The sequence below is a fragment of the Girardinichthys multiradiatus genome, chromosome 10, assembly GCF_021462225.1.
Source record: "Girardinichthys multiradiatus isolate DD_20200921_A chromosome 10, DD_fGirMul_XY1, whole genome shotgun sequence".
NCBI classification, from domain to species: Eukaryota; Metazoa; Chordata; class Actinopteri; order Cyprinodontiformes; family Goodeidae; genus Girardinichthys; species Girardinichthys multiradiatus.
This window is the reverse complement of record NC_061803.1, coordinates 35,250,106-35,270,941: the sequence shown is the minus strand read 5'-3', so window position 1 is coordinate 35,270,941 and position 20,836 is coordinate 35,250,106. Positions and strand designations below refer to the sequence as shown.

Here is a 20,836-nt window from a genome sequence, read left to right as displayed (position 1 = left end):
CACCCGAACATCCCTTTCAGACAGCTTCCTCTTGCGTCCACAGTTAATCCTGTTGGATGTGGTTCGTCCTTCTTGGTGGTATGTTGACATTACCCTGGATATCGTGGCTCTTGATACATCACAAAGACTTGCTGTCTTGGTCACAGATGCGCCAGCAAGACGTGCACCAACAATTTGCCCTCTTTTGAACTCTGGTATGTCACCCATAATGTTGTGTGCATTTTAATATTTTGAGCAAAACTGTGCTCTTACCCTGCTAATTGAACCTTCACACTCTGCTCTTACTGGTGCAATGTGCAATCAATGAAGACTGGCTACCAGGCTGGTCTAATTTAGCCATGAAACCTCCCACACTAAAATGACAGGTGTTTCAGTTTCATTGTCCAACCCCTGTATATATATATATATATACAGTACAGACCAAAAGTTTGCACACCTTCTCATTCAAAGAGTTTTCTCTTTTGCCACCTTTTGCTTTGATTACTGCTCCGCACACTCTTGGCATTCTGTTGATGAGCTTCAAGAGGTAGTCTCCTGAAATGGTTTTCACTTCACAGGTGTGCCCTGTCAGGTTTGATAAGTGGGATTTCAAGCCTTATAAATGGGGTTGGGACCATCAGTTGTGTTGTGCAGGAGGTGGATACAGTACACAGCTACTGAACAGACTGTTAGAATTTGTATTATGGCAAGAAAGAAGCAGCTACGTAAAGAAAAACGAGTGGCTATCATTACTTTAATAAATGAAGGTCAGTCAGTCCAAACAATTGGGAAAACTTTGAAAGTGTCCCCAAGTGCAGTCGCAAAAACCTTCAAGCGCTACAAAAAAACTGGGTCACATGAGGACCGCCCCCAGAAAGGAAGACCAAGAGTCACCTCTGCTGCGGACAATAAGTTAATCTGAGTCACCAGCCTCAGAAATCACAGGTTAACAGCAGCTCAGATTAGAGAACAGGTCAATGCCACACAGAGTTCTAGCAGCAGACACATCTCTAGAACAACTGTTAAGAGGAGACTGTGTGAATCAGGCCTTCATGGTAAAATAGCTGCTAGGAAACCACTGCTGAGGACAGGCAACAAGCAGAAGAGACTTGTTTGGGCTAAAGAACACAAGGAATGGACATTAGAACAGTGGAAATCTGTGCTTTGGTCTGATGAGTCCAAGTTTGAGATCTTTGGTTCCTACCACCGTGTCTTTGTGCGGCAAAGAAGAGGTGAACGGATGGACTCTACATGTCTGGTTCAAACCGTGAAGCATGGAGGAGGAGGTGTGATGGTGTGGGGGTGCTTTGCTGGTGACACTGTTGGGGATTTATTCAAAATTGAAGGCATACTGAACCAGCATGGCTACCACAGCATCTTGCAGCGGCATGCTATTCCATCCGGTTTGCGTTTAGTTGGACCATCATTTACTTTTCAACAGGACAATGACCCCAAACACACCTCCAGGCTGTGTAAGGGCTATTTGACCAAGAAGGAGAGTGATGGGGTGCTGCGCCAGATGACCTGGCCTCCACAGTCACCGGACCTGAACCAAATCGAGATGGTTTGGGGTGAGCTGGACTGCAGAGTGAAGGTAAAAGGCACAACAAGTGCTAAGCATCTCTGGGAACTCCTTCAAGACTGTTGGAAAACCATTTCAGGTGACTACCTCTTGAAGCTCATCAACAGAATGCCAAGAGTGTGCGGAGCAGTAATCAAAGTAAAAGGTGGCTACTTTAAAGAACCTAGAATATAAGACATATTTTCAGCTGTTTCACACTTTTTTGTTCAGTATATAATTCCACATGTTAATTCATAGTTTTGATGCCTTCAGTGTGAAGCTACAATATTCATAGTCATGAAAATAAAGAAAACTCTTTGAATGAGAAGGTGTGTCCAAACTTTTGGTCTGTACTGTATATATAGATATATATATAATTTTATGCATAATTAATAATTTTTTACAGCATTGTCTTCATTAATTTCCCACTTGTGGCTCATCCCAGTGTAACATGGTACAGTATTGATTAAATTTGGGTAAGGACCAATTTTTTTTCCCCTTTTGGAATTAAACTGAATTGACAGTTTACATTGTTTTTCCTCCAGCCTCGGCTCAGCTGGCCGCAGCCCTCACCAGCTGTCTCCTCCAACTGGGGGGGTTCGCCTGGCATGCTGCACCCGAGATGTGCCCCCTTATACCCAGGGCAGGATGGGGGTTGGAGGGGGCAGTCATCCACTACTGACTCAGCTCTCTGTGTTTCAAACACACAGAAACACACACACACCCACTCTCTCTCTTGCTTTTACCCACTCAGACTCTTAAGAGACAGAGGAGACGCTGGCCCGGGGAGTTGGGAAAGACGGCTAGTGGGTGCTGTCAGGCAGTGGTAATCTGACTGGATTACCAACCAGGTGGAAAGATTTAGCCTATCTACTCTATCCCACCCACTTGCACCCCGAACCCCCCCCCCCCCCCCCCCCCCTTACTTTTCCACCTTCACCAGGCTTAACAGGGCAACATGCACTCACCCAGACTCTGTTGCCATGTCTGCATTAACCACATGGCTTCATATCTCAAATTCCACAGATGAAACCATGAGCAGGAAGAGAGGTGTGAAGGGGTGTGTCACAGAGGCTGGCATTACGATCAAAGCAGAGAAACTTCCAAGCCTGCAAGATTTTTCCCAGGCATGATCATGATGAACGGACAGGGTTCACCTAAAGCAAGTATGAAGATATTAGATGCAGGAACTTGAGTTTGGTTAACAAGACTGAACATGAAATGAAACAGAGCAGCAGAAGAATCAACTGGGAGATAATCTACTCTAACAAAACACGGGAAATTGAAAATATGGACCCCTCAGAGTTGTGAGTGTTTGTGCTGCATGACACTAATGTAAACTCTAATACGGGGCCACACAAATGCGCACTCCCTCCCTGACACACACACACAACCATGTAAACAAAAACCGTCTGCTGTCTGGGAAGTAACACACCTGTTCAATGACAAGCACTGCCACTCCCTCCACAATACTGCACACCTGCGCTACTTCAGGCTAAACCTAGCCCTAATCTTATACACACACATTAACACACATACACAGTAAGACAACTGCTTCAAGGGGCTAACATCACAGAAGAAAAAGGGAGGAAAAAGAAAAATGGAGAAGTGAATAAAAAACAATCCGGACAAAATGGTAGGAAAGGGGTTCTAGACAGACGGACGGACAGACACAAAGGCTTTCCTAGTGCTCCTATCAGTAATCTGAACGCCTGTGTAATATCACAGAGGGGCTGAGTCTTATGGCGCTGGTATGCGTCTGTCATTCCACTACTTTGTCAAGAGAAACCATATTCAAGCAGACACCATGCTGATCTAAATGAGAGGCTTCAGCAAATTGATGGATTGCAGGTTCTTTGGGATGTGAAAAAACAGCAGAACGGGGGAGTCCTTTTTTATTTTTTTCTTCCTTGAATTATTGTAAGTGATATAGCAAGTCTGGTGTGGCTGTAAAACGTGTGTGCACATGCGTGAATGTGTGTGTGTCTTCACAAAAATCTGAAACAAACCCCCCTCCTGCTCTTCTATGCCCAACTCCACATCATATATACCCCCTGTGACGAGGCCTAGGGCCAGGCGTACAGCTCCCTCGATCTCTAAGGGGGGCAAGGACAAAGGTAACCCCCGCCCCTTCCCATCCAAACCTCAAACCAAACACACACACCCAACCCCCCACCCCTAAACAACAATCCTCCATGCCCATCATGTCAGTCAAAGCCCCATAAGGGACATGCATGGAGAGTCTGAATATCTGGAATCTCAATACAGTGTCATGCACCTTGAGACGCACTGAGAGGCCCTCTTGAATATATTACAATAGCATTATCACCCGAAATTACAATGCTTACCCCTCCACCACCACCTTTTAACAGTATCGAATCATTTACAAAATGGGTTGTAATGCATGCCATGCCAGTGAGCAACAATATCACTCAAATTGGCATTTCAGTTGTTTTGCCAGATAAATGAGTGTTAATGATTGGTCTAAGAATGACATCAAGTGTTTCTTTTGCTTGAATAATTTTAGTCAGATTTGAGAAAAAGTGGCAACAGAATATCTCATCATGTATATTTTTACAATGAATAATTCAGACAATCTGAATCAGAAAGCATGCTTGGACAAGCTAGGTATTTTTCCTTGATTACTAAACCTCCATGTTTTACATGTATTCCACATTTCACAGACTGACAACAAGAAATATCTATAGTGCTATATAGCGCTACTACAAGCTGCTTGGCAGGAGATCTGAGTCCTGCTAAGTCACCTTCATTAAAATAAATACAAACTGTTTTAGGTGTGTGAAGCAAGTGTGTTTATAGTGTGTCAATTATGTACATTACACAAATACAAAATGATATATGATGATGTGACAGTGAAATGCATATATATATATAGGTGTGTGTGAAGCAAGTGTGTTTATAGTGTGTCAATTATGTACATTACACAAATACAAAATGATATATGATGATGTGACAGTGAAATGCATATATATATATATATATATATATATATATATATATATATATATATATATATATAAACTTCTGCTCTGACGTTTCCTTTTGCTGCAGGCATAACCAAAACACGTTGTGCAGGACAAGGTATAAATTATGCTTCTAAATTAGATCATATCAGTGCTGGAGGTCTGTGCTGCTGTTGTGAAGGACAACAGAATATGAAAATAAGTGAAGACAGTCTGTGTGGAGCCCATACACTAGACAGTAGCAGCGTCTCTTAAAGACCCAGATCCACTTGAAAATAACAATGCATGGATTCTTGTCCTATTATTCAAACAGGATCCCACTAATCCAGTCACTCCAACGTGTTCCTACAAATATGCAATTAAAGATTTTCAAAAATTATCAGATAATACTCTTTCTTCCTTTCTTTTCCTCCGCACACAAACACGCGGACACACACTACTCCATTATTGAGGCAGGATACCATAGCTACTTGTTAAAACTAATGCATGCACTGTCAACCCATTCGCACCCCATCACGTCCCCGCTTAATATAGAAACTGGCTTTTCTAGTATTACCCACAACCTCCTTACTTCCAACCACTACAACACCCACAACACACGTTTGGGACCGGTACACCAGCATGTGACCAGAACCTCAACCTGGGACTGCATCCCAAAAATTTTATTTAATGGCAAATTGTTGTTCAATAGAAAATAAGTGATTAAATAAGCCAAATGAAGTTAATTGTGGTAATCATTATTTAACTGATGAGCCCAATATAAATCTATAGGACGATTGTGCCACTGTACAGTCGCCTTTACACGAAACCAAATTATTTTAGATTTTTTTTAATTTGTCAGAGGTTGGAGTACATAATAAATAAAATAATAATCATTGTAAATGTTGACCTGGTTTGTAAAATCATGCAGCTTTCTGTGTTTGTTTCAGAGCTGCTGAAGACAAGCTTGCGTCTCTTTCTCTCCGTTTCCCAAACAAAAGCGCAGATTTTCATTCTAAAACCTAGTTTCCAAGTTTTCCAAGTCAGCATTTAACATATGCATATGCAACAAAAACATTAAGAAAACAATTCCTTCAAAAACTCGGCAAAAATAAGCGCATTAAAGACACCGACCTGAGTGCGGACCCATGGGTAGGTGGGATGAGTAGTACTTCCCGGGCTGGAAGTGCGCCGGGTGCTGCACGGAGCCGTGGCCGCCCGGCGCCATCCGAGACGCGGCGTTATGCACCAGGGCGCTTCGCTCTGTCAGGAGGTGGTGCGGCGGCGCGAAATCGCGGCTTTCCATCCCGATGAGAAGCGTTAAATCCCCACAAAATCCAAAGCAAAAAATTCAGAGGCACTGAAGGTTTCAGGCACCCAGATCCCAAAAAGTAAAATATAATAATAATAGTAATCCTTTTTATGAACTTCTGGCTCCCGTCGCTGCTCGGAGCCCAGTGCGCGGCTGCAACGGAGTCCCCGTCATGTCCTGCGGAAAGAGAGCCGGAGACAAGTCAAAGCCAAGCAGTGATGTTTCGCTGAGAGACAGCCGCTGTTAGAGTTTAGACAAACAAGCATTACTCATTTACAAAAAAAGCCGATTAAAATTTCACAAAACACCTAAAAAAGACCAGCCTTATATTAAAATCTGGCTCTATCTGAACGACGATTGTGCCATGAAGGTAAGCAGCTTGCATGAAAACAGTCTCACTTTAAACTGCACGACATGAACAGACATATTCATACACGCACACACTGCCATTCTTCCATTTCAAAGTCAGAAAGCAAAAAAAAAAAAAACGCACAGAAAAGAGCGCAAAGAATGGAAAGCTGAGAAAACGGTTCATTTGGCCCAGGTTACAAACAACTAATTCACCTACGGCAGCAAAACAACAATCCGGGTTGGGTTATGGAAGTCTTTTTCTCGATTGAAAATGTTTAGTCCAGTCTCAACAAGGACTGGTCAGAATGTTGCGCAAAAACTCCAACAAAAACATATGCGCTATTTTTATGTGTGCACACTAAAAGCGTTATTGCGCTCGGAATTATGTTTTTTTATGTAAACTAAGTTGGGTGCATTTTTGATTGATGCAGGTGATATTGACGTATGTTAAGATGTTGCTGATTTTTATTCAGCAGAGGACAACGCAACAGAAAAATCAACTTACACAAAAAATACAACATTATTTGTGAGCCCTTGAATCAGCACAAAGGCAAAAACACGACACATTTCTGCAGTTTTTAGAGCTACACTGGACTCACGAACACAAATCATTCACCTTTACGCTCCAATGCGAATGGGTGCAGAAATGAGAAGGGAAACCAACTAGGTATGGACGTCATATCCCTCATATAGCTCCGCTCGTTTACTTAAATAGGGCTCTCTGAGATGCGCATGCAGAGGAAGGGGAAACATGAGTCCCCAAGCAGCGTACCTCCATCTATTAGCTTTTCCAATGCATGGCACGTCCACCTAACACTTTGTAGATGCTGATCTTACCTCCACCTCCCAGGAACTGGCGAGAGGAACAAAGAAAATATCAAACGCTCTGGTGGACCAGGGGGGTTTACGAAGTTCCATGAGCTTCACACAAACACTTTTTCAGACACACGCATTAACTTTTTCTTATTTATTTAAAGAGGAGAAATTGTCCACAGTTCATTGGATCTAAGGGGTCTAGTTTTGAACACTCTTATTTATAAATATATATCTAGGCGCTTTTCCGAACTCAGAGCGCTTTTAAATTATTAATTTTCCTTTTTGTTTGAGAGCCTAGCGTTATCTCTGCGGTGCATATCTGGTCGGCAGCGCTGGGAGAAATAAAAGGGTAACAAAAATGTGGTGGTTGTGACGGGGGGAGGCAAAATGGGCTCCTCTCTCTTTCTCCTGGGCCCTAAGGCTGTGAGAAACAATGGCCCTTCTCCGCGGGGGCATTAATCACACACCACTCTCTTCTCTGACGTTTGTCTATAGGTTTTTTACATTTTCGGCCCATAAACACACGTCTCAGGGTGTTTACATTCCACGTCAACAGAGAAGCCACTCAGGCCCCCGCGTTCAGCAACAATCTCCGACTCTAAATCCATGCAAACAGCTGAATGAGAAACTGGTCGTTTTGGAGCTGTTGGTGTGCGCGTTTAATGCCAGTCAACGTGGAAGGGGTTCAGACTTCCTTCCATCCAGGCAAGGCTCCTCTTTCAGACACACACCACCACACACTAGGAGGCAGAGAAGAGGTCAAAATGTCGCCAGACTATAGTAACCCACCTCTGGTCAAGGCGAAATTACATTAACTTTGCACGAAAGCCAGAAAATCTGCAAAGACGTGTGCTTGTCAGATCACGTGCATTTGCGGTTTCGAGCAAAAACGGCGCCTTGTGTGTATGTGGTTTGGGGGGAGGGGGGTGCTAGTGGAAATATATTAAATCATAAATGTCTTGACCTTTGCGCAAAAAATAAAAGTACTTGAATTATGACGCTTTTAATTATTAAATTGGTCCCGGTTCTGAGGCCAACCCGTCTAAGAGTCACAAGGCAGAACTGACGCACTGGACCCAGAAAACCAAAAGGCCAGCCCGGAGCAGGGAGAGCTTAACCCGGACTGCAGCCGAAGACAGCCCCGGCGTATTCCTCAGCGCTGAAGCCGAGGGAGCACCGCAGTCTATACACACACACACACACACACACACACACACAACAGGAGACTAAAGGAAAACACGGAATTTACATTTTAAAATCGATCCCCTCGGGCGCGGTCTACAATAAATGATTTTAAGAAACGGCAGGTAATGTGAGTTTGAGGTGAGATCATAAAAAAAGGTGACGCACACACACACAGTTAAGAGCTGCTGCCACTGCACACTGGTCAGGAGATGGTGGAGATACATCAATGAATACAATGAACGCTTTAAAATATCAATCTAATGTTTAAATGTATCGGAATAGACGCTGTATAGAGTGTTTTATCCTGATTCTTCATACTAGCCTGCGTCTGCTTATCTCCAACTATGTTTTTTTTTTTTGTAAAAGGCGTCATTATTCCCCTATATTCCTAAAGGTAAAACCTAAAGAGTGCTAAATTAAGATAACCCCTTTAGTGGAACAACTGAACTAAAAGCGATTTTCTCCATCCACTAAAGGAAGTATTGATATAATTTGCGACTTACTGGTAACTTAGATCCGTTGTACAGCGATGAGGGTAAAATGAAAGGAAAAAAGTAGAAAAATATTCGAGTGAAAATCCCCGAGTCGCACAGATGAAACATGTGGGATTGATTACATCCTAACGCTGCTGCTGCTGCAGACTGTGCTGTGTGTGCGCTCAGCTGAGCTATGGGAGAGACGCATCATAGAAGTTCAGGCTTGTAGTGAATCGGAGTTCGTTCATGCAGCCGGAGACTCAGACACGGCGGGAGGAGGAGGAGGGGAAGAGGAGGAGGAGGAGGTTGAAGGGGTGTGTGTGCGGGGAGGAGTGGACGCGCAGGCCTATTGGTTTGAGGACGACAATGTGAAAGCGTGCCCGTGAGGCGCTCCCCCTCCTCCCCCGCAACCCTTTACGCACGCACTAACACACACACACCCTCTCTCTCTCACACACACACACACAGAACCACCACCACCATCCTCCCTTTCGACGGTAAACACAAGCTGCTATTGGCTGCTGCCAGGAGCCAATGAGGGAGCCATCGAAGCCGCGGTGCGAAACGGCGGGCGTTTGATTTGCAACCCTCGGCGTGCTGGAGCAAATGCGAGGAGACAGGCGGCACAGGTTGGAGCTGCTTCTACGGAGAGGAGAGGAGCCGACGGGAGTTGGCGCAGCCTGCGAAATAGCATCCAGCGTTCATTCCGTGTGATCCCGCTGCAGCTGTGTCCAAAATGTGTTCTGGTCGGAATGGATGGTTATTTTCCTGCGTGTCAGCGGTTATATTTTCTTTTAATGGAGCTCCTTTAGGGAACTTTTACATTTGATTTGGCGAGTTGCAGGAGTTTTTCCTGAGTAAGCAGAACATTAACGGACTTTTACACTGTAAAAAGAAATTTTGTTGGGTGTTATATTTGGGTCATTAAAATTATTTAAATTTAATGGCATATTTATTTGTATTTGTATATGTGTTAATGTGTATGTGCACATCTGTATGCATGTATATCAATATATATAATATGCAAGTCCAAACATTTTAGACATATTACACAAGTGCAATATTTTATTTTGCTGTCCTTTTATGCTCCTTCTGCTGTTTTATCAACATGACTTCTTACTCATTCTTATTCTTTTATATTTTTATATTTTCTTTTATAATTTATCCTTGATATTTAGTCAACTACAAGTAAACCTTTCATTATCCTACCATTTCAATAGCATTTTGTTTTGATGTCCACTGCTTGTGTAGATCACAGGTTCTAATATAAAGCGTTAGGAGCTAAGTTAGGTAGTTTGGTGGTTGGAGCATTCCTTAGTAAGTGCCTTCATTAAACCAGAGCTTTAAATGGATCCTTATTATTTTTGTGATTCATTTTAACAAAAGGTAATTTACTATCAATGATACTCTGACATTTTGCTATTGGGGCAGGTTGTCTCACAGGGTACAGGATTTAGCTGTCTCCTATATGAAACCGAGTTTCAGTTAAAAAAGAAAAAAAAAAGGTAATTTGTTTAAAGTCCAGCTTATATTTTTTTTTCCCAAAAAGGGAGACATTAAAACTTCTAGAAATAAAAACAGCATTTTTGTAAATGATTGTGTATTATATTATGCAGATGAGCAGTGAAACTTAATGGAAATTAGAAACTTACGACATTTCTTAAAGGCACAAAGAAAGGAGCAGGACACAGATTCTACACAGATTCCAGGACTGATTTTTAAACTCATGTAAGCATGATACAACCAACCCAAACTGAGCTCCTATCAAACATATAATCCAGCTGCTACATTACTTCAGCTTGCTAATAAAAACAGACTGACATTAAAGCAACTCAAATTCTAGCCTAATATTTGCGCTGGATTAATATTTGTAACAACTGAACATTAGTCAATGACAAAATTAAGTCATGACGTGCACTATAAAAATAAATGCAGCAGGGTATTAAATATAACTATTAAAATAGTAACATTTTAATTAAGTATATTACTTTAAAAAGAGTTAAATTTTCCCTAAATTTGCTATTTTGTGTTGGTAACAAATCCCCCCCAAAAAACCCTGTTTTGATCAAATTGTAATTGATGATGTTCAGTTAGTTTTTATTTTCATTCATTGCGTTCGGTGTGCAGCAGAGAACAGTAAGGCTGACGTGTTTATATGAATTAGTTTTGTGCTAATGCTACAGATAAACTTGCAAGGAAGCTGGGCTCCTTGTGGTTCGTTCTCTTTGTCTTTAAAAGTTGAATAGCGAAGTTACCATTGGGAAAATGTGAGTTTGCAGGGCAGTAAACCCAAAGCAGCCCTATGTGAATCCTCTATTAGTTTAAACATGTACATAAATTGTTATTGGCTTACGTTGCTAATAGTTGCACCAAAACAAACAGCAAATCGCACCAACTTGCAAGTAGAACTTACTGAACCCGCGGGTGACACCATTCCCCGAAGTGAGCTTCGACAACCGAAACAACTGAAGGCACCAATCGCCTGAGGCAGTCATTGCTAATGAACAGTACATCTTAGATTTGGTTGTCACGGACACGATTTACATGCAAGCCCATTAGAAAAGATTTTGCAGGTTTATAATTATTGCAGTGACATTTCATGACTTAATCACAAACCAAACATCGTAGGAGGACAAACTGGTTGGGCAAAATTATTTTTATAATTTGTTTGAATTTAACTCATTTAGTTCCAAAATTTGTTAAAATTTACCTAAATTATGAAAGTGTCTTGTAGCTTTTAAACTTACATAATTTCTACCCAGAAACATTGAGATTTACCCAAAGGAAGTGTGAACAAATTGTTGCAGCTTTTTTATTGGCTAGATATAACCATTTTGTTTATCAGTGTATCAGTGGTTATCAGGCTCAGTTTGCAGTCTCTGTCCAGTTCAGCCTAATTATTTTGAAATAAAACAATTTTATGACTTTCAGTGCTGTGGACTACTATCACAAGGGAATAAATGATGCAGTTTAAGTGCATTAAAGTTGAAACTTATGTTGGTTTCTGTAAATGATTGCCCTACGGCTCCTTTCAGGTCCATCTCATATGCATTTATTTAATTATTATGAATATTAATTTAAAATAGAAGGACGATAAATTCGGTGTATATAATATATTTATTTATTTTTAAAATATTTATGCTTGTAATTGGGTTAGGGGTTATTTATGTCTGTGTCATTATTTTGCCTTTTATTTTGAGCTACTTTAAATTGTCCATCCTGCAACCATAAATTGCCATAAATATAAGAACTGATATCAGCCCCCTCTCCTTTAAAAACTTTTTGGAAGATCCAGCATCACAAATATTACTCTCTAATAAAGTCAAGTGTTCTGTTGTCTTTTGGGATGTTTATGTGTTACATGCAAAAGACAAAACCGTCAGCAGTATATTTATTTATTTAAATTCCAGGCCTGTTCACCTGTCTCTACCTACCCACCCATCCACACACACAGCCACACAGGACAAATTGAATCAGTGCATAATTTGAAAGCGTTACTGTCCTCCGGGTTAGCCCAGCGCATGGTTCACTAATTTAGCCAATTAAAAGTGGAAGGATATGAGCTTGTGTGTTTGTTTCCATGTCGAAATATATGAGCTGCTAAGGGCTAATATACCCGTGCAGCTTTTTTGTTTATATACGTCCAGGCAAAGGGTTAAAACTCAAGGCTTGTTCGGCCCAGCGAGGCTCCTTATTGGATGGCGACTTGCCAGCGCGCTGTCAATCACCGAGTGTAAACAAGGCTCTGATTGGCTGCTGGCCAGTCCGCACTGGACTGCCTGAAAAAAGCAATTACTGCCTCTGCGGTTTCAAGGCGCCCCCAGCGCTGAACGATGAAAGGAGATAAGGAGGGGCGGTTTCAAGGCGCCCTCCACCTCCCTCCGCACGGCGAGCCCCGTTGGCCCCAGAGCAAAAGGAGAGTCAAGAGTGACTAAATCAAAGGGAAAGACGGCAGAAAAGGGGAGAAATTACACGTTGTATTAAACGTGGAGGCTAGATCCGCACAATGATGCAGAAACAACTCTCGAGAGTGGAGAAAAACAAGAAAACAGCCATGGCTCTGCCAAGAATTAAGGGGATTTTCCCCCCAACAAATAGACTATGGAGGAAAAAAAGTTTTTCACGTCGGCAAAGGAAGACAGTGGGGAAAATAGTAAGATTTCTCTCTTTAATCCCGAAAAAACAGAAATTTAGATCTACGTCCTGACGCTCACATGCAGCCGCGCCTAAAATAAAACCCGTTCTGTTTTATCGCCGCTGATTCAATAAGTGGAAATTTCCGAGTTTATTCCACACGGGAGCCTAAATAGTTGGTGAGTTGGAATAATACACTAAATGATAAATGGTTTATGATGGTTCAGGACCTGAAGTTTAGTGATAGCCTTAAATAACTGGTACACTTGTTTTAAGTCGTATAATATCCTAATTGTAAAGGACTAGAGCTGTGGTGTGTTTGATTTTTCAGACAATGAAGGAGAAAAAGTCATAGCGCACACTATAAAAAGCAGTTTTGGAGGGTGATAAATACTACCCATTAAATTAAGTTTCAATTAGGCATATTAGTTTGTAAATATACTTAGAAAAATAGTTACATTCTAACATTGTTAGCTTCTGGTAAAACAAACTGCTGATTAGGATTTAACTACAGATGTTCTTTCAGTCGACCATTATTCCCTGGGTCTGTTTTCCAGAGAGCAATCGGACTAATATGTTTCTATGGTTTATATTATGAATAAATATACCAACTTAGCAAAACTGTCATTATAAGTGTTAGAGGTAAAGGTTTCTGCTTTGGAGCAAGAATTTAGGTCTGCATCAAGCTAAACGTAGCTTGCTGAAGTCAAACTTGCTCACCATTTTGTACCATGTAAAATTTGATGCAGTTTAGTCCATGAGAAATTAATCCAAAAAAAAAAACAACTGAACTGCTCAAACTAAATGCTCAGTTCATGCATGTTACATTTCATCCTTCCAGCAGATCTTCAGTTTGTTTTAACAGACTAGCTGCCTAGTGTCAATTTACCAAGCTGTAACCATGATGCAGTTTAAGTCAATAGAAAACAGGACCGTCGGAACCTTGCTAAATTATTTGTGTGAAGTAGTTTAAATTTTTTTTTGTTTTTTTGACATTTAAAAAAAATGTGAATTTAACTGTTTTATTTAGTGTCGTTGAGCTGTCAAATGAAATGTACTTTCTACCCAAATAAAGTGTTTGCAAATACTTTCACTTGTATGTTTTTTAATGCAGCTGTTTGTTTTAACAGTGCAGCATTAAAGCAGATCCTGCAGCCTGCGTGCTTTTTTAACAGAACTTCTCCAGAACTGACAACGTGAAGCATGCACCTCATAAAGCACTCACCCAGGCTGTTCCAGGTTATGTCCATTTACATTAAAATATAGGCTCTCTGCAGCGCTCCGGGCCGACCTGACCCAAGCACAGGCTGGGTTCTGCAGTTGATCTACTACTTGTAAAGCTGAATGCACGGAGAGTTAATTTATATTATTAAAATCAAATACGGACAAAGTGAGAGGGTATTTGCTATGCTGTTGTTTTCCTAACTAGCAGGCTGCTTGTCCATGCTCCTTTTCTGCAATCACACGCACAGACACACACCACACACTGTGTGCTGTGTGTGTATTTGCAAATCCTTCCACGCTTTCAAAGGCATTATTTTAAAAGGTAAATCATGCATTGACATGCTATGGTTGTAGTTTATTTGTTCAGATAATTTTAAGTGAGGCAAAACCTTCATTCATTATTCAGTCCATCTAAACTCATCTGAATCTCAGTGCTGATTTATCAACACTTCAAGAGAGCTACAGTTATAGTTTTTAACTAATCATGTTGTTTAAAAATTGTGTATTTCTATATTAAAATAAAACAACAAAATAAAAAATCTAGAATAATTCCAGCAGGACCCACTGTCGGAAAAACTGGACGGATCCAGCAACGGTACCAGTGAAATGTGGGGTACATTTATTATGAAATGACTTGCTTTCCCCGTTCTCTCCCCCCTATAACAGTGTTGTCCACAGCACTAATGACCAGGGGACAATAAAGAATCCTGTTCCACAGCTCACAAAGGAGGAAGGGGGAGGAAGAGGGGGTGCTGCCACTTAAAACAGAAATCTGCATTTAATTTATTTAGTGACAAGGAAAAGGCTTTTGTTGCTTGATTTTTATTGGTTCCTTTTCACCTAAAAGCAGAAAAAAAAGGTGGGGGATGGGTGTGTGGATGAGGGAGAGGGAGAGAAAGCATAACACGACACCCCCACCACCCCCTCCTCCCCAGTCTCCTTCTATAGTCCGAGTGCCAGTGGGGGGAAGAGGAGGAAAGGCGGAGAAGGGGTGGGGGGTAATTAATGCGGATTGACTGATTGCTCTTGAAACAGACCGGTCCTGCACACGGATTGTCCTCGAGCAATGAAGCGTTCCTGACTGACACTTTCCACCTTCCCCTCCCTCGCTTCCTTCTTCCACTTCTTCCTCCTTTCTCCCTCTGCCTCTCGCTGCCTTCTTTCTCTCTCCAGCGCTGGAGCGAGGCACGTTCGTGGCCTCTTTCCAGCCTCTTGCTCCGGCCAGATACCGGGCAATTTCTGAGCTCCGCTGCTGTTGTTCATATGGTTGTTTTAAAGCTACTAGCTAGACAGATATGTACTTACTTTTGGTGTAGTTTCCCCCCCGTTAGAACAGCAGGCCATGGTTAGTTTTTCACTCTGTTTTGCTGTTTTGATGTAACATTACTGGGTCGAGATAAAATCAGCCTTCTTAAAAATAAGGTCCTGCCTCTGATGACATCACAGAAGGCATAGTGCAACCAACCAGAGTTCTTTCGCTTATGTTTTGTTGTATTTTTCTGGTGTTTTAATGCCTTCTTTTTCAGGATTTTTAAAACCATGTGTTTGTGTTCTATTTTGTGCGCCCGCAGCAGAAAACTTGAGCTGTAAGCAAGAATATTTCAGAAAAATTCGGTAACATTAAAACACACAGAAGTGGTTTTTGAAGAGAACCACGGCAGACTGGAATGGTACTTCAAATGCTTCAGAATTTAAGTCGAAATCTGTCAGTGTTCACAGTGGGTGACATCATTTGTCTCCAGGCGAGGATGCACCAGCTAGACATGATCCAGGTTAGACCATGTGCCTAAAATAAGCCTAACAGAGTTGTTTATGTGCAAAGATAAAAATGTTGTCTTAGATAATTAAGATTCAAGGAGTCATCAATTTAAGATCGACTCCAGGCTGTTTATCAACTAGCAGATGATCTCCAATAGTTTAATTTTATTATTGCAGATTTGTACTGTCAGCGGTTAATAACATCATAAACTCAGATTGTTTGAGTCTGACCTCGACATAGTCTGTACACACGTCACTCTGCATTTCACAGGAAAACTCCTCCCACACCGCCTAGTAGTCAGTTCTTCCTGGGTGAACCACTGTTAAGAAATTAGTCCACTGTTTACCAATACCAATCCCAATTAGTGGGATTTTTGGGTCTCTTGTGTTTTTCCTTCTGTGTCTTTAAAAACTTTGTTTTTTTGTGGAAATTCATGCTTCATTACTAAACTGTGTTTTTTATTATCAGCGAGCAATTGCTAATGCAAAAACCCCTAATGAAAATCATCTTTAATGTAGTTGGTGATTACGGCGTACGTTTGGTGGAGTTTGGCCCGCCTAAAATAAGTGAACATGCAGGTTTTTTTGCTACATGAGAAATACAAACTGCTTCCACATGGCTCCCTAAAACACAGTCTAAACAAGCTTAAAAATGTATAGGACCAAATTTAAAAAACATTCACACACAGACAATTTAGAATCAACGGGAAACACATTGGCTTAAAATGAGGTCCAAATGGAGAGTAGTCTCCCACAGGAGGCCATCTGAGCGGGGCAGAGATCCTGTTTGCACCAGATTCTGTCTGATAGCCATTTAATAGCCAGTGTGTCCAGGAGAGGGTCTCATCTTGACCCCCCCCCCCACCAACCCCCTATACTACCCAATTCAGACACAGTAGATATTTGTGCACTCTGGGGGTGTGCACAAACATCTCGGACCGCTTTTCTTTCCACATTGTAAACATCAGCTGCAACAAACAACAATTTGGCCTCGTGACGACAGGAGCAGACGTGATGAAGTCAGAAGTGGACTGGACACAAAAACAACATGACCTTTTCCTGTCTGTGTGCACACGCAGCCAGGGCAGATGCAGCTATTTCAGCTCATCCTGGCAGAGAGGCTCAGAACGGGTCAGGAAATATGAAACAGTCAGGAATGAGAGATAACACACAGCTACAGAATATCTAGACACCTTTAAAGCTGCTAGCCAGTGAAATCAATTCAACTCACTTTATATAGTCTGTCACCTGTAGGACAACATACTTGGTCGTCTTTTTTGTTATTTTTGCTATTTTGTTGTAAATCATTATTGCATCAGTATCAACCTTCCAAAAAACAAGCTTTCATGTGCCAATGCCTCTGATGATATCACAGAAGGCAAATGATCAGAGTTCTCCTGAATGCCCATTTCTATTTTTATTTTTCCTCTTTATTCACACACTTTTCTAATCAAATTGCTCCTTCAATGGCGTTTAAAAATGCAACCATGCCTCTTATGATGTCATCAAGCCAAATACAGAATATGCCTTTTTTTAAAAACATTGAAAAACTATTTTGAGAAACCCTGCTGCAGAAATCCATACTTGACCAGCCAACTCCAGTAAGTGTACAACAACTGGATAGTATCTTTAAGACTGAAATAATGATAGAGTGCTAGAGAAGAATATGGTTAGGGTGGCAGAAGTACTAGCTTAGGCACCAAATCTGAGTCTGTCTCACACACACACACACACACACACGTATGGACAAGCTGAAGCCACCGTGTATTCAGATGGAGGATTTATTTATCATTACCGTGTCAACATTAACAGCCATAGTGTCCCTCCCTGCTGCGCTGCTCGCACCGTGTGCAGCTGATATGTGAGTTTATATTCAGGCAACTTGCGAACTTGTGTGTTGATATTACGCACGCAAATGACGGGATTAGCTCTACCAACTGCTTGACACGCTGCAGCACCACGTCAGCCCCATGTGCCAACCTCGGCTTAGTGTATTTGTCTTCCAAAAAGTGTTAGCATCGCTTCCTGTGTGCACGCTTGCACACTCACAGCGATGGGATACTGGAAATGAAAAGCGAGTTGCAAGTTTTTCTTGTTGAGCTCCAAAGATCCAATAAAATATGTCCTACTCGAGTGGAGAAACCCTGAGCAGCCAGAGTCAGGAGAGAAGTGTTGAAAAGAATGTGTTGGGGGGGGAAAAACCTTTGCAGGAACAGGACGGGCCGTGGGGTCAGGAGGTCAGCTGACCCCCTCTAGCCGACCTTTCGGCTCTGTGAGAAACCAGTTCCCAGAATAAAACGATGGGGGAAAAATGTCCTAAAGGATGAACGCGTTAAGAAAACTTCTCACGTTAACATCTGAGCAGATTGAGTCCTATTGTGATCATTACAAATGACAACAAAATCTGGAAGAAACAAGAACATTTTAAAGAGTGGACAGAAGATCCCAGAGAGCCTCTTCTTATCCCCAGGATTATATGCAAGAAAAAATTATACTGTGACTTTTTTAAAGTTAAAACTTTTTAAAACATACAACAAATGTTGCTATATTCAAATGTTAAATAAAATAAAAATAAATGATAATAAACTAAATTAAACAGAAATTTGAATTTAATTAAATCAACCAAAATTCAACCAAAATAAGATTAAGTTAAAGTAAAATTAAGTAAAATAAAATAACTTTTTGATCGAAATAAATGTAAGTAAAATGAAATAAATTTAATTATAAGTAAATTAGATCATAATAAATGTAACTGAAATAAAATAAATAAAGCTGAAATAATTTTTGTTTTTACATAATTAATAAAATTTTTAAAAATAATATTTTTAGGTTAATAAAAGGAAATAATTTCCTTAGAAACTTTTTTTTATTAATTTATTAGTATTAGTGATAAATCCCAAAATATATTATTTGTATTATTATTAAATTCTATGTAGTCTGTCTTTATTATAGGAATGAAACCAAACAGAGATTTTCTTCACCTTCTTTATCTGCATAAAAATCAAGTCACTGGTCCATCCCAGATGAAAAAGGTCTTAAATAAAATTGAGAAAGAAGAAGAAAAGAAATAACCCCGGCTTCAAAATTTTAATCCAGGATCAGTTTACTATACAAATTTGAATTTAATTTTCACTTTATCAAACTGTCAGAAATCAGACAGCTTCTGCCAACCAAAGCGCACAAGGTGTGTGTGAGAGAAAAGGTAAATCTACAGCAGCTGAGTCCTTATGTAAAGTCTCTACCTGCAGTATATATATAAAACACTGTGTGCAGTAATGGGAGTCCGGCGTTATATGTTGACCATGTCCCTCCTGGCGCACCGGCAAACTTTGTTATATTAACTTAAAACTGCTTAAGAACCTCATCTGAAAGGTTAAGAGTTGCAACAAGAAACTATAAAGTAATACAACGTTCAGGTGTTTAATAAGAGCACATCTCTCGAACAACTTGCAGGATAAAACCTTCACTGTTTTGCAGCTAAAGGTACTTATCCAAATCACGAGGCGCATCCAAACGCTTGGGCTTAAACTGCGCTCCGCATACTTACGCACCAACTCGTCGCTGAATTTATCCACCCAGGGATTTCCCCTCGTATCCAGAGCGCCGGATCCTCTGTGCGTCTCCGTGAAGCTGCTGTATAATAGCACATTTATGTCAGTGCAACGAGTCCTTAGCACACCCCCCCTCTCTCTCTCTCTCCCTCCCTCTCTCTCTACAGCGCTGACATTAAACAGAAAATTAATAGAGAAACTCTCCGTTTTGCTCCATCTTTCCTACATACGCTGTCGCTCCGGAGACTGTAGAGGCTTTCTTGAATTTTCAGGGGCTTTTTTTTCACTTTCCTTTCATCAGTGGAGGGGGCAAAGGGACATCATCAAGCAGGCTTATGGGTCACACTCCCCCTTTCCTAAGGTTTGACCCCCTCAAAACAGAGAGCAGAGAAAAAGGAAGGTGTAAGCCAGCTTCAACACTGATCAAATAAACTGTTAGAATTTGAACTATAAAATGGGTGTGAATACTTTATTTAGGCTAGATTTTAAATTCTCTAAATGTAGCAACTTAAATAAATAAGTTTATTGCACTTACTGAACTAAATCTGTTAAACTCTTAAGTATTTAGATAATCATTCTTATGGCGTTAGTCCTCTCATGTTAAAAAGAAATAGAAAATAAGAACCTAGTTTTTGATTAAAGCTAAATTGTTGCTGAAATAGAAAAAAAAAAAAATAAGGTTGACATGTAAAACATTTCACTGGCAACTAAAGCTAATATGGGTTCACACTATGGCTGCCAAAGGTTGTGTGTTTCATTTGATTTGGAAGCGGAGTGCATATCTGGAATTGATGTTGCACCCTAGTTGAGCACAGTCTAGAAAATAGATGTGATTTGGTTTTGTTTGGTGCTACATTTTACGCAATATTCCTGATTACAATTCCAATGATCAAAATTGAATATTCATTTTTTACAGTGTAAAGGCCGGCTTCTGCTTTATTTATGTGGTATTGTTTTGGTTTTTTTCATGATTGCGTTGAAGCTGGAGCATTTCTCTGACATTCAGTCTTGTTTAAGGCTTCATCAGCCCCCCACCTTCATACCAGTGTAAAGCCCAATGATTTAAGGAGACCATTCCCCCCTCTATTCATGTGCTCTGCTACACCAAGTCCTTGTTTCTTTTTTATTTACGGAATAACCCGACCCTGCATGGCATGAAACAGGAGCAATGAGCCCTTCTCCAGAGATCTAATTGATATTTGTTTATAGTGGCGGCTGTTTTGGCAAATGATCGGCCCTCCTGGAGGTCACGGCTTATCCAACTTTCTGAGATTCATCAGAATCATGAATGCCCGCTACATGTGTACATACATATATATTTATTGCTGTTTTCCAGAGTTTCAGAGACGCTCTGTTCCTCGCAGGCAAACTGAACCTCGCACATACACGCTGCTTTAATTAAAGGGAGCGCAATAAACACAAGCGTTAAATAGTCCGCGGCGTTTCTGCGCGTCCTTCTCCGCAGCTTTTGATCGATCCAGACAAGCCTTAGCGTTAAAGTGCAGTAACCTCCCCTTGTAGCTCAG

The 20,836-nt window shown here is 40.9% G+C and overlaps 1 protein-coding gene across 4 annotated transcripts in view; it reads right to left on the bottom strand.

Annotated features, from left to right (window-relative positions):
* Nucleotides 1-19,384, bottom strand: part of bahcc1b (BAH domain and coiled-coil containing 1b) — a 76,104-nt gene extending 56,720 nt beyond the window's left edge. For 3 of the 4 annotated variants that reach the window (XM_047376966.1, XM_047376968.1, XM_047376969.1), the window contains exons 1-2: nt 8,671-8,864; nt 5,638-5,992 (exon numbers count right to left, since the gene is read on the bottom strand). In XM_047376966.1, coding sequence (XP_047232922.1) covers nt 5,638-5,809 — 172 coding nt within the window. In that variant the 5' untranslated portion in view covers nt 5,810-5,992; nt 8,671-8,864. Of the gene's footprint in view, nt 1-5,637; nt 5,993-8,670; nt 8,865-19,310 lie in introns of those variants that run through there. The other variant, XM_047376967.1, reaches the window with a different exon arrangement.
* Between the last annotated feature and the right edge of the window lie 1,452 nt (nt 19,385-20,836).